Source organism: Zea mays, chromosome 5 (genome assembly GCF_902167145.1).
Source record: "Zea mays cultivar B73 chromosome 5, Zm-B73-REFERENCE-NAM-5.0, whole genome shotgun sequence".
In the NCBI taxonomy this organism is placed as follows: domain Eukaryota; kingdom Viridiplantae; phylum Streptophyta; class Magnoliopsida; order Poales; family Poaceae; genus Zea; species Zea mays.
The window spans coordinates 8646212-8668939 of NC_050100.1; the positions used below are offsets into that span (position 1 = coordinate 8646212).

At 42.9% G+C, this 22728-nt stretch overlaps 1 protein-coding gene across 1 annotated transcript; it reads left to right on the plus strand.

Moving 5' to 3' along the window:
• The first annotated feature begins 17184 nt into the window (after nucleotides 1–17184).
• LOC100194219 (uncharacterized) lies at nucleotides 17185–19890 on the plus strand. The gene is made up of 4 exons (NM_001139260.1): nucleotides 17185–17391; nucleotides 17534–17705; nucleotides 18667–18783; nucleotides 19607–19890. The coding sequence occupies exons 1-4, from the start codon at nucleotides 17282–17284 to the stop codon at nucleotides 19727–19729; spliced, it is 522 nt and encodes a 173-aa protein (NP_001132732.1). The 5' UTR covers nucleotides 17185–17281; the 3' UTR covers nucleotides 19730–19890.
• The last annotated feature ends 2838 nt before the right edge of the window (nucleotides 19891–22728 follow it).

Genomic DNA, 22728 nt, shown 5'->3' on the forward strand with positions numbered 1-22728 from the left:
CTTGCAATGAATCTATCTCTAGTTTAAAGACTTTGAATGATGATTTAAGTGCTAAGCTAGAGGTAGCTAATAAATCAAGTTCATGTGTATAACTTGTTGTAATTTGCAATAGATGCAAGGATTTTGATATCAATGCTTGTGATGAACATCTTGCTTCTATTGCTAAATTAAATGATGAGGTGGCAAGTCTTAATGCTCAACTTAAGACTTGCAAGGTTGATTTTGATAAGCTAAAATTTGCTAAGGATGCCTACACTATTGGTAGACACCCCTCAATTAAGGATGGACTTGGCTTTCGAAAGAAAGCCAAGAACTTAACAAGCCAAAGGGCTCCCATTTCCAACAAGGAGAAAGGGAAGGCCCCTATGGCTAGTAGCGTTCAAAAGAATCATGCTTTCATGTATAATAGGAAAATTGCTAGTCATAATAGGAGATATGATTATGATGCTTATGATTCACATGCTATGTTCGCTTCAAGTTCTAACTTTAATGGTAGGCCTAGGAGAAATTTTGTGTCTCATGCTCCTAGGAAAATGTGTAATAAACCTACTACTGTCTTTCATGGTTGCAACACTACGTTCGTACTTTCATGTAAAAATGAAAAAGTGGTTGCTAAAAAATTGGGACCCAAATGCAAAGGAGACAAGGCTTGCATTTGGGTACCAAAAGCTATTGTAACTAACCTTGTAGGACCCAACAAGAGTTGGGTACCTAAAACCCAAGCGTAAATTGTCTTGCAGGTTTATGCATCCGGGGGCTCAAGCTGGATTATCGACAACGGATGCACAAACCACATGATGGGGGAGAAGAAGATGTTCACCTCCTACGTCAAGAACAAGGATTCCCAGGATACGATTATCTTTGGAGATGGGAACCAAGGCAAGGTCAAAGGCTTGGGCAAGATTGCCATCACAAATGAGCACTCTATTTCTAATGTATTTTTAGTAGAGTCGCTAGGCTATAAACTCCTGTCTGTAAGTCAATTGTGCCACATGGGCTACAATTGTTTGTTTACAAATGTTGATGTATCTGTCTTTAGAAGGAGTGATGGTTCATTAGCGTTTAAGGGTGTACTAGATGGCAAACTCTACTTAGTTGATTTTTCAAAAGAGGAGGCCGATCTAGATGCATGCTTAATCGCTAAGACTAGTATGGGCTGGTTGTGGCATCGCCGTCTAGCACATGTTGGGATGAAGAACTGAAAGGGAATTAGGCTTACACCTAGTTCCTAATTAATTTTGGTGGTTGAATTGCCCAACACAAATAATTGGACTAACTAGTTTGCTCTAGATTATATGTTCTACAGGTGTCAAAGGTTCATCTACAACTATACTAAATCGACTGTCCGGAATACCGTAGATTATTCCGGTCAGGAGAAGCTTTTTGGAAAAACAGGCCAAGCGCGGACCGTCCGGGCCCTTGCGGCGGACCGTCCGCAACACCAGGATGACACTCGGACAGAACCAATGCAAAAATCCAAGTATGCACTACGGACCGTCCGAAGGAAAAGCAAGGACCGTCCGAGACCGTGCGCGGACCGTCCGGGCTCAGGCGCGGACCGTCCGGTAGGTGAGAAACCGAAAAACCCGAAGGTAACGGGTTCGGAAAAATGAATTATAGCGGCCTCGCGGACCGTCCGGGGTGCACGACCGGACCGTCCGCGACTGGCTTTATCTGACATCTGACGACACATTAAATGCAATATAGTCGTTGATATAGCTGTTACTGCTGACCGTTGCGTTTTCAGCCGTTGATCTACAGGCGCGGATCGTCCGGACCAGGCGGGCGGACCGTCCGCGGTCGGCAGAATGGAGCAACGGCTAGGAAGTGGTTGGTGGCTATAAATACAACCCCAACCGCCTCCATTCACTTCATCCAAGCATTCCAACCTTCAACATTCAATACAAGAGCTAGCAATCCATTCCAAGACACATTCAAAGCCTCCATCTCTCCAAGTTTCACAATTGAGAAAAGAGATCATTAGTGATTAGTGACTTGAGAGAGAAAGTGGTCCGTGTGTTATTTGTCGCTCTTGTCGCTTGGCTTTTGCAATCGTGCTTTCTTTCAATCTTTCTTGCGATCAACTCAATTGTAACCAAGGCAAGAGACACCAATTGTGTGGTGGTCCTTGCTGGGAAGTTTGTTCCCGTTTGATTGAGAAGAAGAAGCTCACTCGATCCGAGGGACCGTTTGAGAGAGGGAAGGGGTTGAAAAAGACCCGGCCTTTGTGGCCTCCTCAACGGGGAGTAGGTTTGCGAGAACCGAACCTCGGTAAAACAAATCCTTGTGTCTCACTTCCATATTCGCTTGCGATTTGTTTTGCACCCTCTCTCGCGGACTCAATTATATTTCTAACGCTAACCCGACTTGTAGTTGTGATTAATTTTGTAAATTTCAGTTTCGCCCTATTCACCCCCCTCTAGGCGACTTTCAATTGGTATCAGAGCCCGGTGCTTCATTAGAGCCTAACCGCTCGAAGTGATGTCGGGAGATCACGCCAAGAAGGAGATGGAGACCGGCGAAAAGCCCACTACAAGCCAAGGGAGCACTTCATCGGAAGCGTCCCGCACCAAGAGGAAGGAGAAGAAGAAGGACTCCTCCAAAGGGAAGGAGAAGAGATCTTCTTCACACCACAAAGAGAAGAAGGAGAAATCCTCTTCCCACAAGCCGCATCGGAGTGGGGACAAGAAAAAGAGGATGAGGAAGGTGGTCTACTACGAGACCGATTCTTCATCGGCATCCACCTCCGGCTCCGACGCGGCGTCCGTCACTTCTAAGCGCCAAGAGCGTAAGAAGTATAGTAAGATTCCCCTATGCTACCCTCGCATTTCTAAACATACACCTTTACTTTCCGTCCCATTAGGCAAACCACCAACTTTTGATGGTGAAGATTACGCTAGGTGGAGTGATTTAATGTGATTTCATCTAATCTCGCTCCACAAAAGTTATGGGATGTTGTTGAGTTTGGTGCATAGGTACCATCCGTAGGGGATGAAAACTATGATGAGGATGAAGTAGCCCAAATCGAGCACTTCAACTCCCAAGCCACAACCATACTCCTCGCCTCTCTAAGTAGAGAAGAATATAACAAGGTGCAAGGGTTGAAGAATGCGAAGGAGATTTGGGATCTACTCAAGACCGCGCACGAGGGTGATGAACTCACCAAGATCACCAAGCGGGAAACGATCGAGGGGGAGCTCGGTCGCTTCCGTCTTCGCCAAGGGGAGGAGCCACAAGATATGTACAACCGGCTCAAAACCTTGGTAAACCAAGTGCGCAACCTCGGGAGCAAGAAATGGGTTGACCACGAGGTAGTTAAGGTTATTCTTAGATCACTCATCTTCCTTAACCCCACTCAAGTTCAATTAATTCGTGGTAATCCTAGATACACACTAATGACCCCCGAGGAAGTTATCGGGAATTTTGTGAGCTTTGAATGTATGATCAAGGGCTCAAAGAAGATCAACGAGCTTGATGATCCCTCCACATCCGAAGCACAACCAGTGGCTTTCAAGGCGACGGAGGAAAAGAAGGAGGAGTCTACACCAAGTAGACAACCAATCGACGCTTCAAAGCTCGACAACGAGGAGATGGCCTTGATCATCAAAAGCTTTCGCCAAATCCTCAAGCAATGGAAGGGGAAGGATTACAAATCCCGTTCCAAGAAGGTTTGCTACAAGTGTGGTAAGCCCGGTCACTTTATTGCTAAATGTCCATTATCAAGTGACAGTGACAGGGATAACGACAAGAAGGACAAGAGGAGAGAAAAGAAGAGGTACCACAAGAAGAGGGGCGGCGATGCCCACGTGTGCCGCGAGTGGGACTCCGACGAGAGCTCCACCGACTCCTCCGATGACGAGGACGCCGCCAACATCGCCGTCACCAAGGGACTCCTCTTCCCCAACATCGGCCACAAGTGCCTCATGGCAAAGGACGACAAAAGTAAGAAGGTTAAATCTAAATCCTCCACTAGATATGAGTCCTCTAGTGATGACAATGCTAGTGATGAGGAAGATAATTTGTGTATCCTTTTTGCCAACCTTAACATGGAACAAAAAGAAAAACTAAATGAGCTAATTAGTGCCATCCATGAAAAGGATGATCTCTTGGACTCCCAAGAGGACTTCCTAATCAAGGAAAATAAAAAGCATGTTAAGGTTAAGAATGCTTATGCTCTAGAGGTAGAAAAATGTGAGAAATTAACTAGTGAGCTAAGCACATGCCATGACACTATTGCCAACCTTAGAAATGAAAATGCTAATTTATTATCTAAGGTTGATTCTCATGCTTGTAATGGTTCAATTTCAAATTCTAGAGATGATAATGATGATTTACTTGCTAGGATTGAAGAATTGAACATTTCTCTTGCTAGTCTTAGAAATGAAAATGAAAAATTGCTTGCTAAGGCTAAAGATTTTGATGTTTGCAATGTTACTATTTCTAACCTTAGAAGTGAAAACGATATATTACATGCTAAGGTTGTAGAATTAAAATCTTGCAAACCCTCTACATCTACCGTTGAGCACACTTCTATTTGTACTAGATGTAGAGATATTGATGTTAATGCTATTCATGATCACATGACTTTAATTAAACAACAAAATGATCATATAGCAAAACTAGATGCTAAAATTGCCGAGCATAACTTAGAGAACGAAAAATTTAAATTTGCTAGAAGTATGCTTTATAATGGGAGACGCCCTGGCATCAAGGATGGCATAGGCTTCCAAAGGGGAGACAATGTCAAACTTAATGCCCCACCTAAAAGATTGTCTAATTTTGTAAAGGGCAAGGCTCCCATGCCTCAGGATAACGAGGGTTACATTTTGTACCCTGCCGGTTATCCCGAGAGCAAAATTAGGAGGATTCACTCTAGGAAGTCTCACTCTGGCCCTAACCATGCTTTCATGTATAAGGGTGAGACATCTAGCTCTAGGCAACCAACCCATGTTAAGTTGCCTAAGAAGAAAACTCCTAGTGCATCAAATGAGCATGATATTTCCTTTAAAACTTTTGATGCATCATATGTTTTGACTAACAAATCCGGCAAGGTCGTTGCCAAGTATGTTGGGGGCAAACACAAGAGCTCCAAAACTTGTGTTTGGGTCCCCAAAGTTCTTGTTTCTAATGCCAAAGGACCCAAAACCGTTTGGGTACCTAAAATCAAGAACTAAACTTGTTTTGTAGGTTTATGCATCTGGGGGCTCAAGTTGGATCATCGATAGCGGGTGCACAAACCACATGACTGGGGAGAAAAAGATGTTCTCCTCCTACGAGAAAAACCAAGATCCCCAACGAGCGATCACATTCGGGGATGGAAATCAAGGTTTGGTCAAAGGATTGGGTAAAATTGCTATATCACCTGACCATTCTATTTCCAATGTTTTTCTTGTAGATTCATTAGATTACAATTTGCTTTCTGTATGTCAAGTATGCAAAATGGGCTACAACTGTCTCTTTACTGATGTAGGTGTCACTGTCTTTAGAAGAAGTGATGATTCAATAGCATTTAAGGGTGTGCTAGAGGGTCAGCTATACTTGGTAGATTTTGATAGAGCTGAACTCGACACATGCTTAATTGCTAAGACTAACATGGGTTGGCTCTGGCACCACCGACTAGCCCATGTTGGGATGAAGAATCTTCATAAGCTTCTAAAGGGAGAACACATTTTAGGACTAACAAATGTTCATTTTGAGAAAGACAGGATTTGTAGCGCATGCCAAGCAGGAAAGCAAGTTGGTGCCAATCATCCACACAAGAACATCATGACGACCGACAGGCCGCTTGAGCTACTCCACATGGATCTATTCGGCCCGATTGCTTACATAAGCATCGACGGGAGTAAGTATTGTCTTGTAATAGTGGATGATTATTCCCGCTTCACTTGGGTGTTCTTTTTGCAGGAAAAATCTCAAACCCAAGAAACCTTAAAGGGATTCTTGAGACGGGCTCAAAATGAGTTCGGCTTAAGGATCAAGAAAATCAGAAGCGACAACGGGACGGAGTTCAAGATCTCTCAAATCGAAGGCTTCCTTGAGGAAGAGGGCATCAAGCATGAGTTCTCTTCTCCCTACACGCCACAACAAAATGGTGTAGTGGAGAGGAAGAATCGAACTCTATTGGACATGGCAAGGACCATGCTTGATGAGTACAAGACTTCGGATCGGTTTTGGGCCGAGGCGGTCAACACCGCCTGTTACGCCATCAACCGGTTATATCTTCACCGAATCCTCAAGAAGACATCGTATGAACTCCTAACCAGTAAAAATCCCAATATTTCATATTTTAGAGTCTTTGGTAGCAAATGCTTTATTCTTGTTAAAAGAGGTAGAAAATCTAAATTTGCTCCTAAGACTGTAGAAGGCTATTTACTAGGATATGATTCAAACACAAGGGCATATAGAGTCTTTAACAAGTCCTCTGGACAAGTTGAAGTTTCTTGTGACGTTGTGTTTGATGAGACTAACGGCTCTCAAGTAGAGCAAGTTGATCTTGATGAGATAGGTAATGAAGAGGCTCCATGCATCGCGCTAAGGAACATGTCCCTTGGGGATGTGTGTCCTAAGGAATCCGAAGAGCCTCCAAATGAACAAGATCAACCATCCTCCTCCACACAAGCATCTCCACCGACTCAAAATGAGGATGAAGCTCAAGTTGATGAAATAGAAGATCAAGCAAATGAGCCACCTCAAGATGATGGCAATGATCAAGGGGGAGATGCAAATGATCAAGACAAGGAGGATGAAGAACAAAGGCCGCCACACCCAAGAGTCCACCAAGCAATTCAACGAGATCACCCCGTCGACACCATCCTCGGCGACATTCATAAGGGGGTAACCACTAGATCTCGGGTTGCACATTTTTGTGAGCATTACTCTTTTGTTTCCTCTATTGAGCCACACAGGGTAGAGGAAGCACTTCAAGATTCGGATTGGGTGGTGGCGATGCAAGAGGAGCTCAACAACTTCACTAGGAATGAGGTATGGCATTTGGTTCCACGTCCTAATCAAAATGTTGTAGGAACCAAGTGGGTCTTCCACAACAAGCAAGACGAGCATGGTGTGGTGACAAGGAACAAAGCTCGACTTGTGGCTAAGGGATACTCCCAAGTCGAAGGTTTGGATTTCGGTGAAACCTATGCACCCATAGCTAGGCTTGAGTCAATTCGTATATTATTGGCCTATGCTACTTACCATGGCTTCAAGCTTTATCAAATGGACGCGAAAAGTGCCTTCCTCAACGGACCAATTAAGGAAGAGGTCTATGTTGAGCAACCTCCCGGCTTTGAAGATAGTGAGTACCCTAACCATGTGTATAAACTCTCTAAGGCGCTTTATGGGCTCAAGCAAGCCCCAAGAGCATGGTATGAATGACTTAGAGATTTTCTTATTGCAAATGGATTCAAAGTCAGAAAAGCCGATCCTACACTCTTTACCAAAACACTTGAAAATGATTTGTTTGTATGCCAAATTTATGTTGATGATATCATATTTGGGTCTACTAACGAATCTCCATGTGAAGAGTTTAGTAGGATCATGACACAGAAATTCGAGATGTCTATGATGGGGGAGTTGAAGTACTTCTTAGGATTTCAAGTGAAGCAACTCCAAGAGGGCACCTTCATCAGCCAAACGAAGTATACTCAAGACATTCTAAACAAGTTTGGGATGAAGGACGCCAAACCCATCAAGACACCCATGGGAACCAATGGGCATCTCGACCTCGACACGGGAGGTAAATCCGTCGATCAAAAGGTATACCGGTCGATGATAGGCTCATTACTCTATTTATGTGCATCTCGACCGGACATTATGCTTTCCGTATGCATGTGTGCAAGATTCCAAGCCGACCCTAAGGAAGCTCACCTTACGGCCGTAAAACGAATCTTGAGATATTTGGCTTACACTCCTAAGTTTGGGCTTTGGTATCCTAAGGGATCCACATTTGATTTGATTGGTTATTCGGATGCCGATTGGGCGGGGTGTAAGATTAATAGAAAGAGCACATCGGGGACTTGCCAGTTCTTGGGGAGATCCTTGGTGTCTTGGGCTTCAAAGAAGCAAAATTCAGTAGCTCTTTCTACCGCCGAAGCCGAGTATATTGCCGCAGGCCACTGTTGCGCGCAATTACTTTGGATGAGGCAAACCCTGCGGGACTACGGTTACAAATTAACCAAAGTTCCTTTGCTATGTGATAATGAGAGTGCAATCAAAATGGCGGATAATCCCGTCGAGCATAGCCGCACTAAACACATAGCCATTCGGTATCATTTTCTTAGGGATCACCAACAAAAGGGAGATATCGAGATTTCATACATTAATACAAGATCAATTAGCTGATATCTTTACCAAGCCACTAGATGAACAAACTTTTAACAAACTTAGGCATGAGCTAAATATTCTTGATTCTAGGAACTTCTTTTGTTGATTTGCACACATAGCTCTTTTATATACCTTTGATCATGTATCCTTCATATGCTATGACTAATGTGTTTTCAAGTCTATTTCAAACCAAGTCATAGGTGTATTGAAAGGAAATTGGAGTCTTCGGCGAAGACAAAGGCTTCCACTCTGCAACTCATCCTTCGCCGTCACTCCGAGCATCACTCCGTCTTTGGTATAATCTTCACTCCCTTACTTATGACCAAAGGGGGAAAGAGTAATTCTAAGGGCTCTAATGACTCCGTTTTTGGCGATTCATGTCAAAGGGGGAGAAAGTATTAGCCCAAAGCAAAAGGACCGCACCACCACCTAATTTTTTTAAAAAAAGTTTCTCAATTGGTATGGTTCTCAATTGATAAATTTCAAATTGGTATCTTATTGTGTTCAAAAGGGGGAGAAAAGTAGTGTTTCAAAATTGATTTATCAAAACCCTCTTGAACACTAAGAGGAGGATTTCATTTAGGGGGAGTTTTGTTTAGTCAAGGGGAAAGCATTTGAAACAGGGGGGAAATTTCAAATCTTGAAAATGCTTCTCGAAATCTTATTCATTTACCTTTGACTATTTGCAAAAGGACTTTGAAAAGGATTCACAAAAGAATTTGCAAAAAAAACAAAACAAGTGGTGCAAGCATGGTCCAAAATGTTAAAAATAAAGAAACAATCCATGCATACTTTATGGGTATTTATATTGACTCAATTCCAAGCAACCTTTACACTGACATTATGCAAACTAGTTCAATTATGCACTTCTATACTTGCTTTGGTTTGTGTTGGCATCAATCACCAAAAAGGGGGAGATTGAAAGGGAATTAGGCTTACACCTAGTTCCTAATTAATTTTGGTGGTTGAATTGCCCAACACAAATAATTGGACTAACTAGTTTGCTCTAGATTATATGTTCTACAGGTGTCAAAGGTTCATCTACAACTATACTAAATTGACTGTCTGGAATACCGTAGATTATTCCGGACAGGAGAAGCTTTTTGGAAAAACAGGCCAAGCGCGGACCGTCCGGGCCCTTGCGGCGGACCGTCTGTAACACCAGGATGACACTCGGACAGAACCAATGCAAAAATCCAAGTATGCACTACGGACCGTCCGAAGGAAAAGCAAGGACCGTCCGAGATCGTGCGCGGACCGTCCGGGCTCAGGCGCGGACCGTCCGGTAGGTGAGAAACCGAAAAACCCGAAGGTAACGGGTTCGGAAAAATGAATTATAGCGGCCTCGCGGACCGTCCGGGGTGCACAACCGGACCGTCCGCGACTAGCTTTATCTGACATCTGACGACGCATTAAATGCAATATAGTCGTTACTGCTGACCGTTGCATTTTCAGCCGTTGATCTACAGGCGCGGACCGTCCGGACCAGGCGGGCGGACCGTCCGCGGTCGGCAGAATGGAGCAATGGCTAGGAAGTGGTTGGTGGCTATAAATACAACCCCAACCACCTCCATTCACTTCATCCAAGCATTCCAACCTTCAACATTCAATACAAGAGCTAGCAATCCATTCCAAGACACATTCAAAGCCTCCATCTCTCCAAGTTTCACAATTGAGAAAAGAGATCATTAGTGATTAGTGACTTGAGAGAGAAAGTGGTCCATGTGTTATTTGTCGCTCTTGTCGCTTGGCTTTTGCAATCGTGCTTTCTTTCAATCTTTCTTGCGATCAACTCAATTGTAACCAAGGCAAGAGACACCAATTGTGTGGTGGTCCTTGCTGGGAAGTTTGTTCCCGTTTGATTGAGAAGAAGAAGCTCACTTGGTCCGAGGGACCGTTTGAGAGAGGGAAGGGGTTGAAAAAGACCCGGCCTTTGTGGCCTCCTCAACGGGGAGTAGGTTTGCGAGAACCGAACCTCGGTAAAACAAATCCTTGTGTCTTACTTCCATATTCGCTTGCGATTTGTTTTGCACCCTCTCTCGCGGACTCAATTATATTTCTAACGCTAACCCGGCTTGTAGTTGTGATTAATTTTGTAAATTTCAGTTTCGCCCTATTCACCCCCCCTCTAGGCGACTTTCAAGAACCTTCACAAACTTCTAAAGGGAGAGCATGTCTTAGGACTAACCAATGTATGTTTCGAAAAAAATAGACCTTGTGTAGCTTGTCAGGCAGGGAAACAGGTGGGAAGCACTCATCACGACAAGAATGTGATGACTACATCAAGACCACTGGAGCTTCTCCACATGGACCTCTTCGGACCCGTCGCCTACCTTAGCATCGGGGGAAGTAAGTATGGTTTAGTAATTGTTGATGATTTTTCCCGCTTCACTTGGGTATTCTTTTTGCAGGATAAATCAGAAACTCAAGGGACCCTTAAGCGCTTTCTAAGGTGGGCTCAAAACGAATTTGAGCTCAAAGTGAAAAAGATAAGAAGCGACAATGGGTCCGAGTTCAAGAATCTGCAAGTAGAGGAGTTCTTTGAGGAGGAAGGCATCAAGCACGAGTTCTCCGCTCCCTACACACCACAGCAAAATGGTGTAGTAGAGAGGAAGAACATGACGCTTATCGACATGGCAAGGACGATGCTTGGAGAGTTCAAGACGCCTGAGCGGTTTTGGTCGGAAGCTGTGAACACAGCTTGCCACGCCATAAACCAGCTCTACCTTCATCGCCTCCTCAAGAAGAACTCGTATGAACTTCTTATTGGTAACAAACCCAACGTCTCATACTTTCGTGTATTTGGGAGCAAATGTTACATTTTGGTGAAGAAAGGTAGAAATTCCAAATTTGCTCCCAAAGCTGTAGAAGGGTTTTTACTAGGTTATGACTCAAATACAAAGGCGTATAGAGTCTTCAACAAATCATCGGGTTTGGTTGAAGTCTCTAGCGACGTTGTATTTGATAAGACTAATGGCTCTCCAAGAGAGCAAGTTGATCTTGATGACATAGATGAAGATGATGTTCCGACGGCCGTAATACGAACCATGACGATTGGAGATGTGCGACCACAGGGACAACAAGAACAAGATCAACTTTCTTCCTCAACAATGGTGCATCTCCCAACTCAAGGCGATGGACAGGTTCCTCAAGAAGAGGCGTGTGATCAAGGTGGAGCACAAGAAGAACCAGCTGTGGAGGAAGAAGCACCACATGCCCCTCCAACTCAAGTCCGAGCGACGATCCAACAGAATCACCCGTTGACCAGATTCTGGCTGACATAAGCAAGGGAGTAACTACTCGCTCAAGATTAGCTAACTTTTATGAGCATTACTCGTTTGTCTCTTCTATTGAGCCTTTCAGGGTAGAAGAGGCCTTGCAAGATCCGGACTGGGTGTTGGCCATGCAGGAAGAGCTCAACAACTTCAAGAGGAATGAAGTTTGGAGCCTAGTGCCACGTCCCAAGAAAAATGTTGTGGGAACCAAGTGGGTGTTCCGCAACAAGCAAGACGAGCACGGGGTGGTGACAAGAAACAAGGCTCGACTTGTGGCAAAAGGTTATGCCCAAGTCGTAGGTTTGGATTTCGAGGAGACTTTTGCTCCTGTGGCTAGGCTAGAGTCTATTCGCATTCTGTTAGCCTATGCCGCTCACCACTCTTTCAGGTTATTTTAAATGGATGTGAAGAGCGCTTTCCTCAATGGGCCAATCAAGGAGGAGGTGTATGTGGAACAACTCCCTGGCTTTGAGGATGACAGGTATCCCGACCACGTTTTTAAGCTCTCTAAGGCGCTCTATGGACTTAAGCAAGCCCCAAGAGCATGGTATGAATGCCTTAGAGATTTCTTAATTGCTAATACTTTCAAGGTTGGGAAAGCCGATCCCACTCTTTTCACTAAGACTTGTGACGGTGACCTTTTTGTGTGCCAAATTTATGTCGATGACCTTATATTTGGTTCTACTAATCAAAAGTCTTGTGAGAAGTTTAGCAGGGTGATGACACAAAATTTTGAGATGTCGATGATGGGCGAGTTGAACTACTTTCTTGGGTTCCAAGTGAAGCAACTCAAGGACGACACCTTCATCTCCCAAACGAAGTACACTCAAGATCTTCTCAAGCGGTTTGGGATGAAGGACGCCAAGCCCGCGAAGACGCCGATGGGAACCGACGGACATGTCGACCTCAACAAAGGAGGTAAGTCCATTGATCAAAAAGCATATCGGTCTATGATAGGGTCGTTGCTTTATTTACGTGCTAGTAGACCAGATATTATGCTTAGTGTATGCATGTGTGCTAGATTTCAATCTGATCCAAGGGAATGTCACCTTGTGACCGTTAAGCGAATTCTTAGATATTTAGTTGCTACGTTTTGCTTCGGGATCTGGTATCCAAAGGGGTCTACTTTTGACTTGATTGGATATTCAAACTCTGATTATGCCGGGTGCAAGGTTGATAGGAAGAGCACATCGAGGACGTGCCAGTTTCTAGGAAGGTCCCTGGTGTCGTGGAGCTCAAAGAAACAAACCTCCGCTGCCCTATCCACCGCTGAGGCCGAGTATGTTGCCGCAGGACAATGTTGCGCGCAACTACTTTGGATGAGGCAAACCCTCCGGGACTTTGGCTACAATCTGAGCAAAGTCCCACTCTTATGTGACAATGAGAGTGCAATCCGCATGGCGGATAATCCTGTTGAACACAACCGCACTAAGCACATCAACATCTGACATTACTTTTTGAGAGACCACCAACAAAAGGGATATATTGAAGTGTTTTATATTAGCACCGAGAACCAGCTAGCCGATATCTTTACCAAGCCTTTAGATGAGAAAACCTTTTGCAGGCTGCGTGGTGAGCTAAATGTCTTAGATTCGCGTAACTTGGATTGATTTATAGCATACATGTGTTTTATGCCTTTGATCAAGTTACTTTATGCATTTATGAGATTTGTTGTTTATTTATGGTGCTCAAGTTGTGCAAGGGATCCCCGGACCTCACAAGTCCATGTGTGAATGATGCACATATTTAGGGGGAGAAGTGCTACAACTTGACCCTTTGAGACTAACATTTGTGTTTGAGTTTACTTGATGTAGTCTCAAAGGTGAATTGAAAGGGAAAGGTGAACTTGGACCATGCAAAGACTTCCACTGCACTTCGGTATAAGTGTACTCACCTCGAAGTTCATTTTTAACCTCCTATTGCCTTTTTGCTCTTAATTGACATTTTTGGTGAGGCAATGGGGTTAAAGGGCCAATAATGATCCCGTTTTGGTGCTTAATGCCAAAGGGGGAGAAATTAAGGCCAAAGAAAATGGATTAGCTACCACTTGACAATTTTGAAAACAGTAGAGTTAGAACTTTTGATTTGTCAAAATACTCTTATTGTCAAAATTTGGTCTCTTGTGGGGAGAATTTATGATTATGAGAAAAAGGGGGAGTTTTTTGGCACTCGATCAATTTTTCAATTAGAATATCTCTCTTTGTGCCTAAACATGTGTGTTTGACTTAGAGATAGGAAAATGATTTTGATTTGCAAAAATAAACCAAGTGGTGGCAAAGAATGATCCAAATATGCCAAATTAGAGTTAAAAACAAGCTGGTCTTCAATTTGAATCGATGTTGCATGTTTTGCATTGCTTTTGGATGTGTTGGCATAAATCACCAAAAAAGGGGAGATTGAAAGGGAAATGTGCCTTTGGGAAATTTCTATTATGTTTTGGTGATTAAGTGCCCAACATATTTAAATAAGCTCTCATGTGCTAAATAAAGAGAGAAGTGATAATCAAAGCAAAGGTATGGTTCTAGACTTAGTACATTGGTTTTTGTGTACTAATATATTTGTCTAAGTGCTAGAATCAGAGAAAAGAGAAGAAGAAAAGGACTTGGCTCGGAGCAGCCAATACTCAGCTCGGTTTGGCACACCGGATTGTCCGGTGGTGCACCGAACAGTGTCCGGTGCGCCAGGCTGGCTTCCGGTGAACTTGTCGCTCTCGGGAAAACTTGGCGGCGTACGACTATAATTCACCGGATTGTCCGATGGTGCACCGGACTGTCCGGTGAGCCAACGGCCGACAGCGCAACGGTCGGTCGCGCAATCCGCGGGCGAGGCGTGGCCCGCGCCAACGGTCGGCAGGGGGCACCGGACTGTTCGGTGTGCACCGGACAATGTCCGGTGCGCCAACCAGCCCGGAGTTGCAACGGTCGGCTGCGCTAAATTAGGAAGGAGATCCGCACCTGACATGCTACAGTGACTGCCCGGTGGTGCACCGGACTGTCCGGTGCACCACCCGACAGAAGGAAACTTTGTCCTTCCTTGTTGGCCTCCAAATGCTCCTAGCAGCCTTGGGCTATAAAAGGGACCCCTAGGCTCATGGAGGAGTCACCCAATCACACTCTAAGCATTCCAAGACTTCTAGTCCTCACTTTCACGCAATCGATCATTGTTCTTGAGATTGGAGCACTTTTCGAGTTGTAAACTCCCCGCGCGTGTTTTGTGTGCTCATCTTCTCACTTGTGTGCGTGTTTGAGGTGTGGATTTAATTCTAGTGTGCGTTGCTCTTCCCAACCCTACTCCGTGCTTTCTTTATGATCAATCTTGTAAGGGCGAGAGGCTCCAACTTGTGGAGACTCCTCGCAAACGGGAAGAAAGCTATAAGGAAGAATACAATGGTATTCAAGTTGATCATTGGATCACTTGAAAGGGGTTGAGTGCAACCCTCGTCCATTGGGACGCCACGACGTGGAGGTAGGCAAGTGTTATACTTGGCCGAACCACAGGATAAACCACTGTGTCTCTTGTGTTGTCTTTCTCTATGATTATTGTGATTCGCAAGAGCTCGCTCTATAGCCACTTGGTTCTATTGCACTAACATCTTTATAACCAAGCTTGTGGCTATTTAGTGTTGAATTTTATAGGATCACCTATTCACCCCCTCTAGGTGCTCTCAAATATATGCAATGGATTATATGGGAAAAACAGACCCTGGATTTTTCAATTAGGATGTGTTATTTGTTTGGTAAACTAGAGCAGATATATACCCCCAATATAGTTGCATTTCATTAACCAAAAGTACAGTTGATTGCTGGATCATAACAAATGCAGTTACATTTATTTTTATTTTTTCTTCACCAGTCGCAATGTGGCAATCTCTATATCGTTCAGTAAGGGTAAATTAGAACATATATATATATACCCAATATACAATTGCACTGCTATGTTTAAATGAAAAACACCTTGATCATAACAAATTTGGTTGCATTTTTTTTCCTCATCAATTCACAATACGGTTAAAAAAACATTAGAGAATATGTAACTATTGCATGATCCCTTTTGTATAGACCCAAAACTGACTTGTTCCATTCCAGAAAGTCCAAGGTTATTAGACTGAAACCAATCGAATAAGTGGAGCTGTCGTCCAGGAACTTGAAATCATGGACACTGCACCTTTGAGCATTCAAGGTAATATAAGCATCTGAAATCCGTTTGGAGAATTTTCTTTGTTTATTCCCTCTTGCACTCATATACCTTGGAGCGATTTGATAGGGGGGCCTAAGTTGTTTTTTGTTCAGTCTGAGAAGGGTTTAACGGGCCACAGAAAGTTTGGGCTGGAAACAAACACATAATGCCAGATGAAACAACTTTTGATATGGACTCGCATCAAATAGCTGAGACACCCTCCTTCCATGCCTGCATAGATGAAGCTTTCACCTGAGCAAACATCTACCCGAGTGAACATTTATAATTTCATGTTTTCATTTCCTGGTAACTTTTGCTTAGGATTTAAGTGGTTTTTTCTTAGGTATTTCTGTCTGCAAAAGTGCCCATTGCATTGTTGAACATTCTAGATTGGAAGTGTCACTCATTTGTATGAGTGCAGACATGAGGTGCCTAGGCCGTTTCTTTATATGTGTGTGATGACATGCTATGACGGACTTTATGCTACTTGTTTATGTATTAGCTTACTAAACTTGATATGGTGACCTTGATGTAAACCATTCTATGCTATCGGATAAACCATTTGGTAGCAATGAATGAAGTCACATCGAAACTATGGAGAAACAATAATACTATGAGCTGAGATACCATATCATCATTTCTTATGTGTTTTTAGCATTTATATTATATGACACTTTCATGACAAAGATATATAATGCTGCCCATATTCACCAGCAATTGCAGTTCTATTATTTTGTACACGCGCATGGTAGAACGCTTGATAGGGCGTTTTTTTTTCTAGTTGGAAATTAATACTGGCAGAACCGAACTATGTAACCTTTATTGTGCAAATCCAAATCCTTACCAAGTAATTGATTGCGTTGATTGACTGAACAAACTGTTCGACTGGACAATCATAACGTAGCCTCAAGAAGATAGTTTCCACATCCCCATTTACCCGTTAAGGAAAATTTTCCCCTGTTTACATCATTGTGAAAAAGAAAGTTTTCCATCTCATATCCAAAGGCTTTGTTAGATATTCTAGTATTCATCTTAATTTATATGTATTGAGATGGATTAGAGTGATTTCATTAGAAGAATTTTCCGCGAGGATTAGGGCCATTACCATCTCTACTGGTCATTATAAAAGTTTGCCGCATAAGTTATCTAAAATATTATAATTTTTGAATGGTCACAGGTATCATGGTCTACTTTTTTATGTCATTCTTATCAGATTTAATGTGTTATTATTTTTGAAATATTTTTTACTTGTAGTCATTTAATTTTTAATAACGCATATGAATCTCTAAGGTTTTATTACGACAAAAAATACTCACACGTTACGCGTTTCGGCCGATCTTGTCCGCGGTCTGCCTCCCTGACTTTTGTTGGCGCTAGCCGTGTCGAACCGAAAGTCCCAAGTCCCACCCACCAAACCCAACACATCGTGTCTGCGTTCTCCCCCTTTACGCCGGCGAGTGTTCGTCGCTGGCTCGCTGCAGCGGGGAGAATAGAGGCAGAGAGCAGGGATGAGCGACGAGCGGGTGAAGGCGGAGGCGCTGCAGATCCTGGGCCTATTCCAGGTGCTCCCCCGCCTCGTCGTCTTCGACCTCGACTATACCCTCTGGCCCTTCTACTGGTCCGTATCCTTGACTCCGTCCCACTCTCTCTTCTCCCAGCCCAATTTCGCTGATGCGAGGTCTCCAATTGATGACCGCCGCTAGGTGTTCCTTGCTTGTTCGATTTACTGGTTTCTGAATTCTGATCTGTGATTTCGGCAGCGAGTGCCGGTCCAAGAGGGATTCGCCGAGCCTTTTCAGGCACGCCAGGGGCATCATGTACGCCCTCAAGGAGAAGGGGATCGACATGGCGATTGCTTCTCGCTCCCCCACCCCGGACATAGCCAAGGTGTTCCTCGACAAGTTGGAGTTCCAGTCCATGTTCGTCGCCCAAGTAAGAATCCTTCCTCAGCCGGCCGTAATTTTCGTGTGGGTCGTTGTTTCCCTTTCTGCATATAAGAATTCATTGATGCAACATAGTTCAGGCAAATTATTCTTATAAAACAGGACCATCGTCCATCGATAACATATGAAACTGAAAATGGCCCTTTATGTGGCTATATGACTATATCGCTATATGTAAGCAAATAACGATGCGAACGGATGGTGTGTTACTTGTGCAAGTTTTTTAGGGTTACTGGGTTAGTTTCATCGAGCACATTGATAATGGACACATTGTAGCGAAAGAGGCTCTAGTCGAGTTGGTTAGGTGGTTTTGGTAGCACTCTTCGAGTTCTCGGTTCCACTCTATGTGAGTGCGAATTTCAGAATATGCTTAAAAAATCCCTTCGTCTATCTCATGCCAAAGTACAGGTATAAGGCTTAGCTCCGGTCGCGGTTATTTTCACATAGGCTTCAATACCGTTGTGTATGGGTGGAGCAGGGGTTCAAGGTTTTTTTTACCTGTGTGGCTGTGTGTGTGACAAGGTCTTCTTCTTAATAAAATACTCGAGGGCTATCTTACCTCCGCAGAACGAGTTTTTTTTTTAGTGGACACATTGTATCAAAATATATTTTTTAATTGGCCACAAAGAAAATAATAAAATCTCAGCCCAAATCCAAGAATTTGCAAATCTGAGTCCATCTTAGCTTAGTACTACTATACCACGGTACCATTTTCCTCAAAGAGTGCACATATTGCCTTAATATACTATAAGATAGTGGCATACAGTACAGTAAATTCGATTGTGACCATAAAAATATTCCATGCCCAACAATATGTTCCTTTAATGATCCTGCACACTCACACGCTTGTGTCCCTTCCTCAAGTTTTTTTCTCCTGAATCAGGTGCCTTTTCTGGTGTAAGAACAGAATGCTGAATACTATATTATTTTCTTTTGGTTGTTGTATGAAGGAAATATTCTCCAGCTGGACTCACAAGACTGAGCATTTCCAAAAGATCCAGAGGAAAACTGGGATTCCCTACAAATCCATGCTGTTCTTTGATGACGAGAACAGGAATATTGAAGCAGTAATCACTTATTCATATTGTTCTCACCTCATGTTCTAGTTATATACAAAATTTAGAATCTAGAATATTAGTTTCAGCGAATTTCTGTTATATTGCTGGAGGCTATGCATATTTAGACGTGCTAGAACAAAAAAAATTTGGCTGAATTAGGTCCCATTTGATTTGAGGGACTTAAGATTAGTACCTTCATTTTAATCTCATTTAGTCCTTAAATTGCCAAACGGTGGGACTAAAATATGGACTAAATTGTTTTAGTCCCTAGTCCCTCAATGGCTGACTAAAAGGGACTAAACCATATTAATTTTATTTTTTGTCCCTCGTTTATTTCAGTTGTACTAATGGCGGGAGAATGTTAACAGACAATTTGGTGTTATCATTAGTCATTAAATGCGTTCTAAATACTTTTAGTCCCTGAAATCAAACAGGGTATGGACTAAACTTTAGTCCCTGTACTAAAGAAACCAAATAGGCCCTTATAGTTTAGTGGGTCTGCTTGTTCTTCTCTGTGCTATATGATTAAAAAATAATACTTTGGCTTTATGTGGATCAAATGGCATATTCCAATGAATATACCAAGTTGATTATCGTAGAAACACACTAAAATAACGACATACAAACGGTGTAGGATATTTGGGTTCTTGCATGCACTTGGTTCCCAAAAACACAACAATCCTTTATATAGGTCATATTGTATTGTGATTACACTTGCATACCGCATACGTGTATGCATCTCAACTGCAAGTATGCGCGCATAGAAGTTATTTTTATGACGCTCCTGGCTTCACGTCACCTTAACTGAAATATATTCATCTCTTGTTTTCAGGTATCAAAAATGGGAGTGACGAGTGTTTTAGTAGAGAACGGGGTGAACCTTGACATGTTTAAGCTGGGTCTCAGTAACTTTGCAACTAACTGTGCTGCCTCCAGCAGAAAGGATGACGAATAACCTCGAGAAGTGATACATAGAAGAAAATACCTTCAAAACACTGTACTCGAATTCATTGTAATCAATTTGCCCGATTCATGAACAATTTATTGGTGAAAGATGACCTCACAGACTAGCTTTTGAACTGATGCAACGCCTGTCTAATATATTTATTTGAAGGCAAATCACTCCATGTCATTATTTCACGTGCAAAGCAATATATTGGTGCATATCTGTTTTGTTTTCTTTTGTGTCAGAATTTTCTTGAGCCCTGTAAGGCTGTAACGCCGCAAGCATTTTTTATCTGTGTTTTTCACGTTAAATTTTGTTTTCCAGTATGGTGTCTTGTTATTTGGCATCGAATGTAGTTCCTGTCGTCATCCAGGTGTTTAGTTTGCATCCAAACTTGAGGACAAGGCCAAAAAATTGGCTCGCCAAATATGTCATCAATTGATGCGCATCTTGTCAAATTTCCCATTGATATAAAAACACAAGCATGCCAAATTTTGACACAGCGCAGACTTGGAATTTTTTGATCGCGTGTTTTGTTGGTTGCAAAACACGCCACGCCAAATCCTTATGTGTCGCAATTTCATGTGCGTGAGTTAGTTTATTGCTATCTGCCATAAAATAGGGCAAAGTTGCATCATTTTTTTTGCTCTTGATTACCTGTTCGGTAAAAAAAAAATCAACTTATAAGTACAAAGAAATATAAAAAGTTTTTTTAAGCGGGAAGAGAGCTAGGATGCATGTGGAGGCTTGGATTGTGGCTAACGATTTTTTTCTTAAAGAGTGTTGACGTATAACAACTGTAGAAACAACGGAAACGGATGCTTATAGCAGTAGAGATTTATAAGCCGGTCTTTATTTAGTTCTGCAAAATAATTTATAGGACATTCTTTGTTTCATTTTGCATGTCAACTATGGGTGATATTAGGCTCTAGATTTTACACTATAAAATTTATGGGTCTAATTAGATTAGGATTGAACTATATTTTTCATTCATTTCTATTTAAAATTAATTAAGAGCTCTAATTTATTGTAAAGAAACATTTGAATTATTATCCATTAAGGCAAGTACAATCAGTACCTTAAAGGGTATATAAGGGGATAAGTGTAAAATTACACAAAAGATGTATCTTGGCAAAGGAACGTTTCTAATGCATTTTTCTAAGTCTAGACACGACATATCTTGAAAGTTTCTAGTGAATAAAATACAAAACTTATATACATTGGGTTGTATAAACGAGTTTCTTAGACGTATCTAGTGCTTAAAAACCATAACATAGTATCTAAGTTATATATGCTCTTACCACCCTTAATGCCAACAAAACTTATCAAATCTACTTATTTCTCTGTCAGAGCGGTGACACCTATATCATATTAATTTTAAACAAAAAATATTCCACTAGGAATAAAAAACTACTAAGGGCTAGTTTAGAAACAATATTTTTAAGTGATGTCACACCCGGCTTTAAGGAACAAAGCCAGGTGCATCTCATACATGCGCCAAGAAGACAACATATATAATAACAGAGTGTATAGAGATAAATGTCATAAAACATCAGAGTATTTATTACATAGCGGAAGACTTATTACAAAATAAAAGTGTAACATAAAACGAACTAAGGATCGTCGGCGCCAATGTCGACCGAGACACGCCACCTAGATCAGATCGAACTCCTCAGTGTTAGGCGGCTCCTCCTGAACCACCTGATCATCTCCTGTGGGGGGGTGTGAGACAGCAAGGGTGAGCTCACACATGATCATCGCTCAACAAGTTGTGGGGAATAATGTGACACGAACTCACCAAAGGTGGGAGCTCATGTGAAGTGTAAGGCTGATCAATGAAAGGGGTTAAAGCTGAGCATTGCTTTTAAGTAGTTGGTCAAAATTTTATTAGCAGTTACTAAGTGTAAGTAAATACCAAACCATAAGTAAAGTAATAGAACAAAATTAGTAACAAACCCATGCAATGCAAATGACAAAATTGAATTTAAGTTCCATAATTTAAACATCAGAGAGTCCTGAGCTGCTCATGACCGTGAGCTCGGCTAGTATACCAGTTTTACACTCTGCAGAGGTTGTACCCTTTACCCACAAGTCATGTTACCCATCTGCCAAGGGGTCATGAATCCCATACACCTCTACCTAGGAAGCGCGGCAGGTGATAGTCGCCTAGAGGGGGGGTGAATAGGGCGAAACTGAAATTTATAAATATAAACACAACTACAAGCCGGGTTAGCGTTAGAAATATAAACGAGTCCGCGAGAGAGGGCGCAAAACAAATCGCAAGCAAATAATGAAGTGTGACACACGGATTTGTTTTACCGAGGTTCGGTTCTCTCAAACCTACTCCCCGTTGAGGAGGCCACAAAGGCCGGGTCTCTTTCAACCCTTCCCTCTCTCAAACGGTCCCTCGGACCGAGTGAGCTTCTCTTCTCAAATCAAAGCCGGGAACAAAACTTCCCCGCAAGGGCCACCACACAATTGGTGCCTCTTGCCTTGATTACAATGGAGTTTTGATCACAAGAACAAGTGAGAAAGAAAAGAAGCAATCCAAGCGCAAGAGCTCAAATGAACACGGCAAATCACTCTCTCTAGTCACTAGGGTTTTGTGTGGAATTGGAGAGGATTTGATCTCTTTGAATGTGTCTAGAATTGAATGCCTAGCTCTTGTAAGTGGTTGAGAAGTGGAAAACTTGGATGGCAATGAATGTGGGGTGGTTGGGGTATTTATAGCCCCAACCACCAAAAGTGACCGTTGGCTGGAGGCGTCTGCTCGATGGCGCACCGGACAGTCCGGTGCACACCGGACAGTCCGGTGCCCCTGCCACGTCATCACTGCCGTTGGATTCTAGCCGTTGGAGCTTCTGACTTGTGGGCCCGCCTGGGTGTCCGGTGCACACCGGACATGTACTGTTTGATGTCCGGTGCACCGGCATGGGCGATTCTGACTTCTGCGCGCGCTGCGCGCGCATTTAATGCACCGCAGGGAGCCGTTGGCGCCGCAGGGAGCC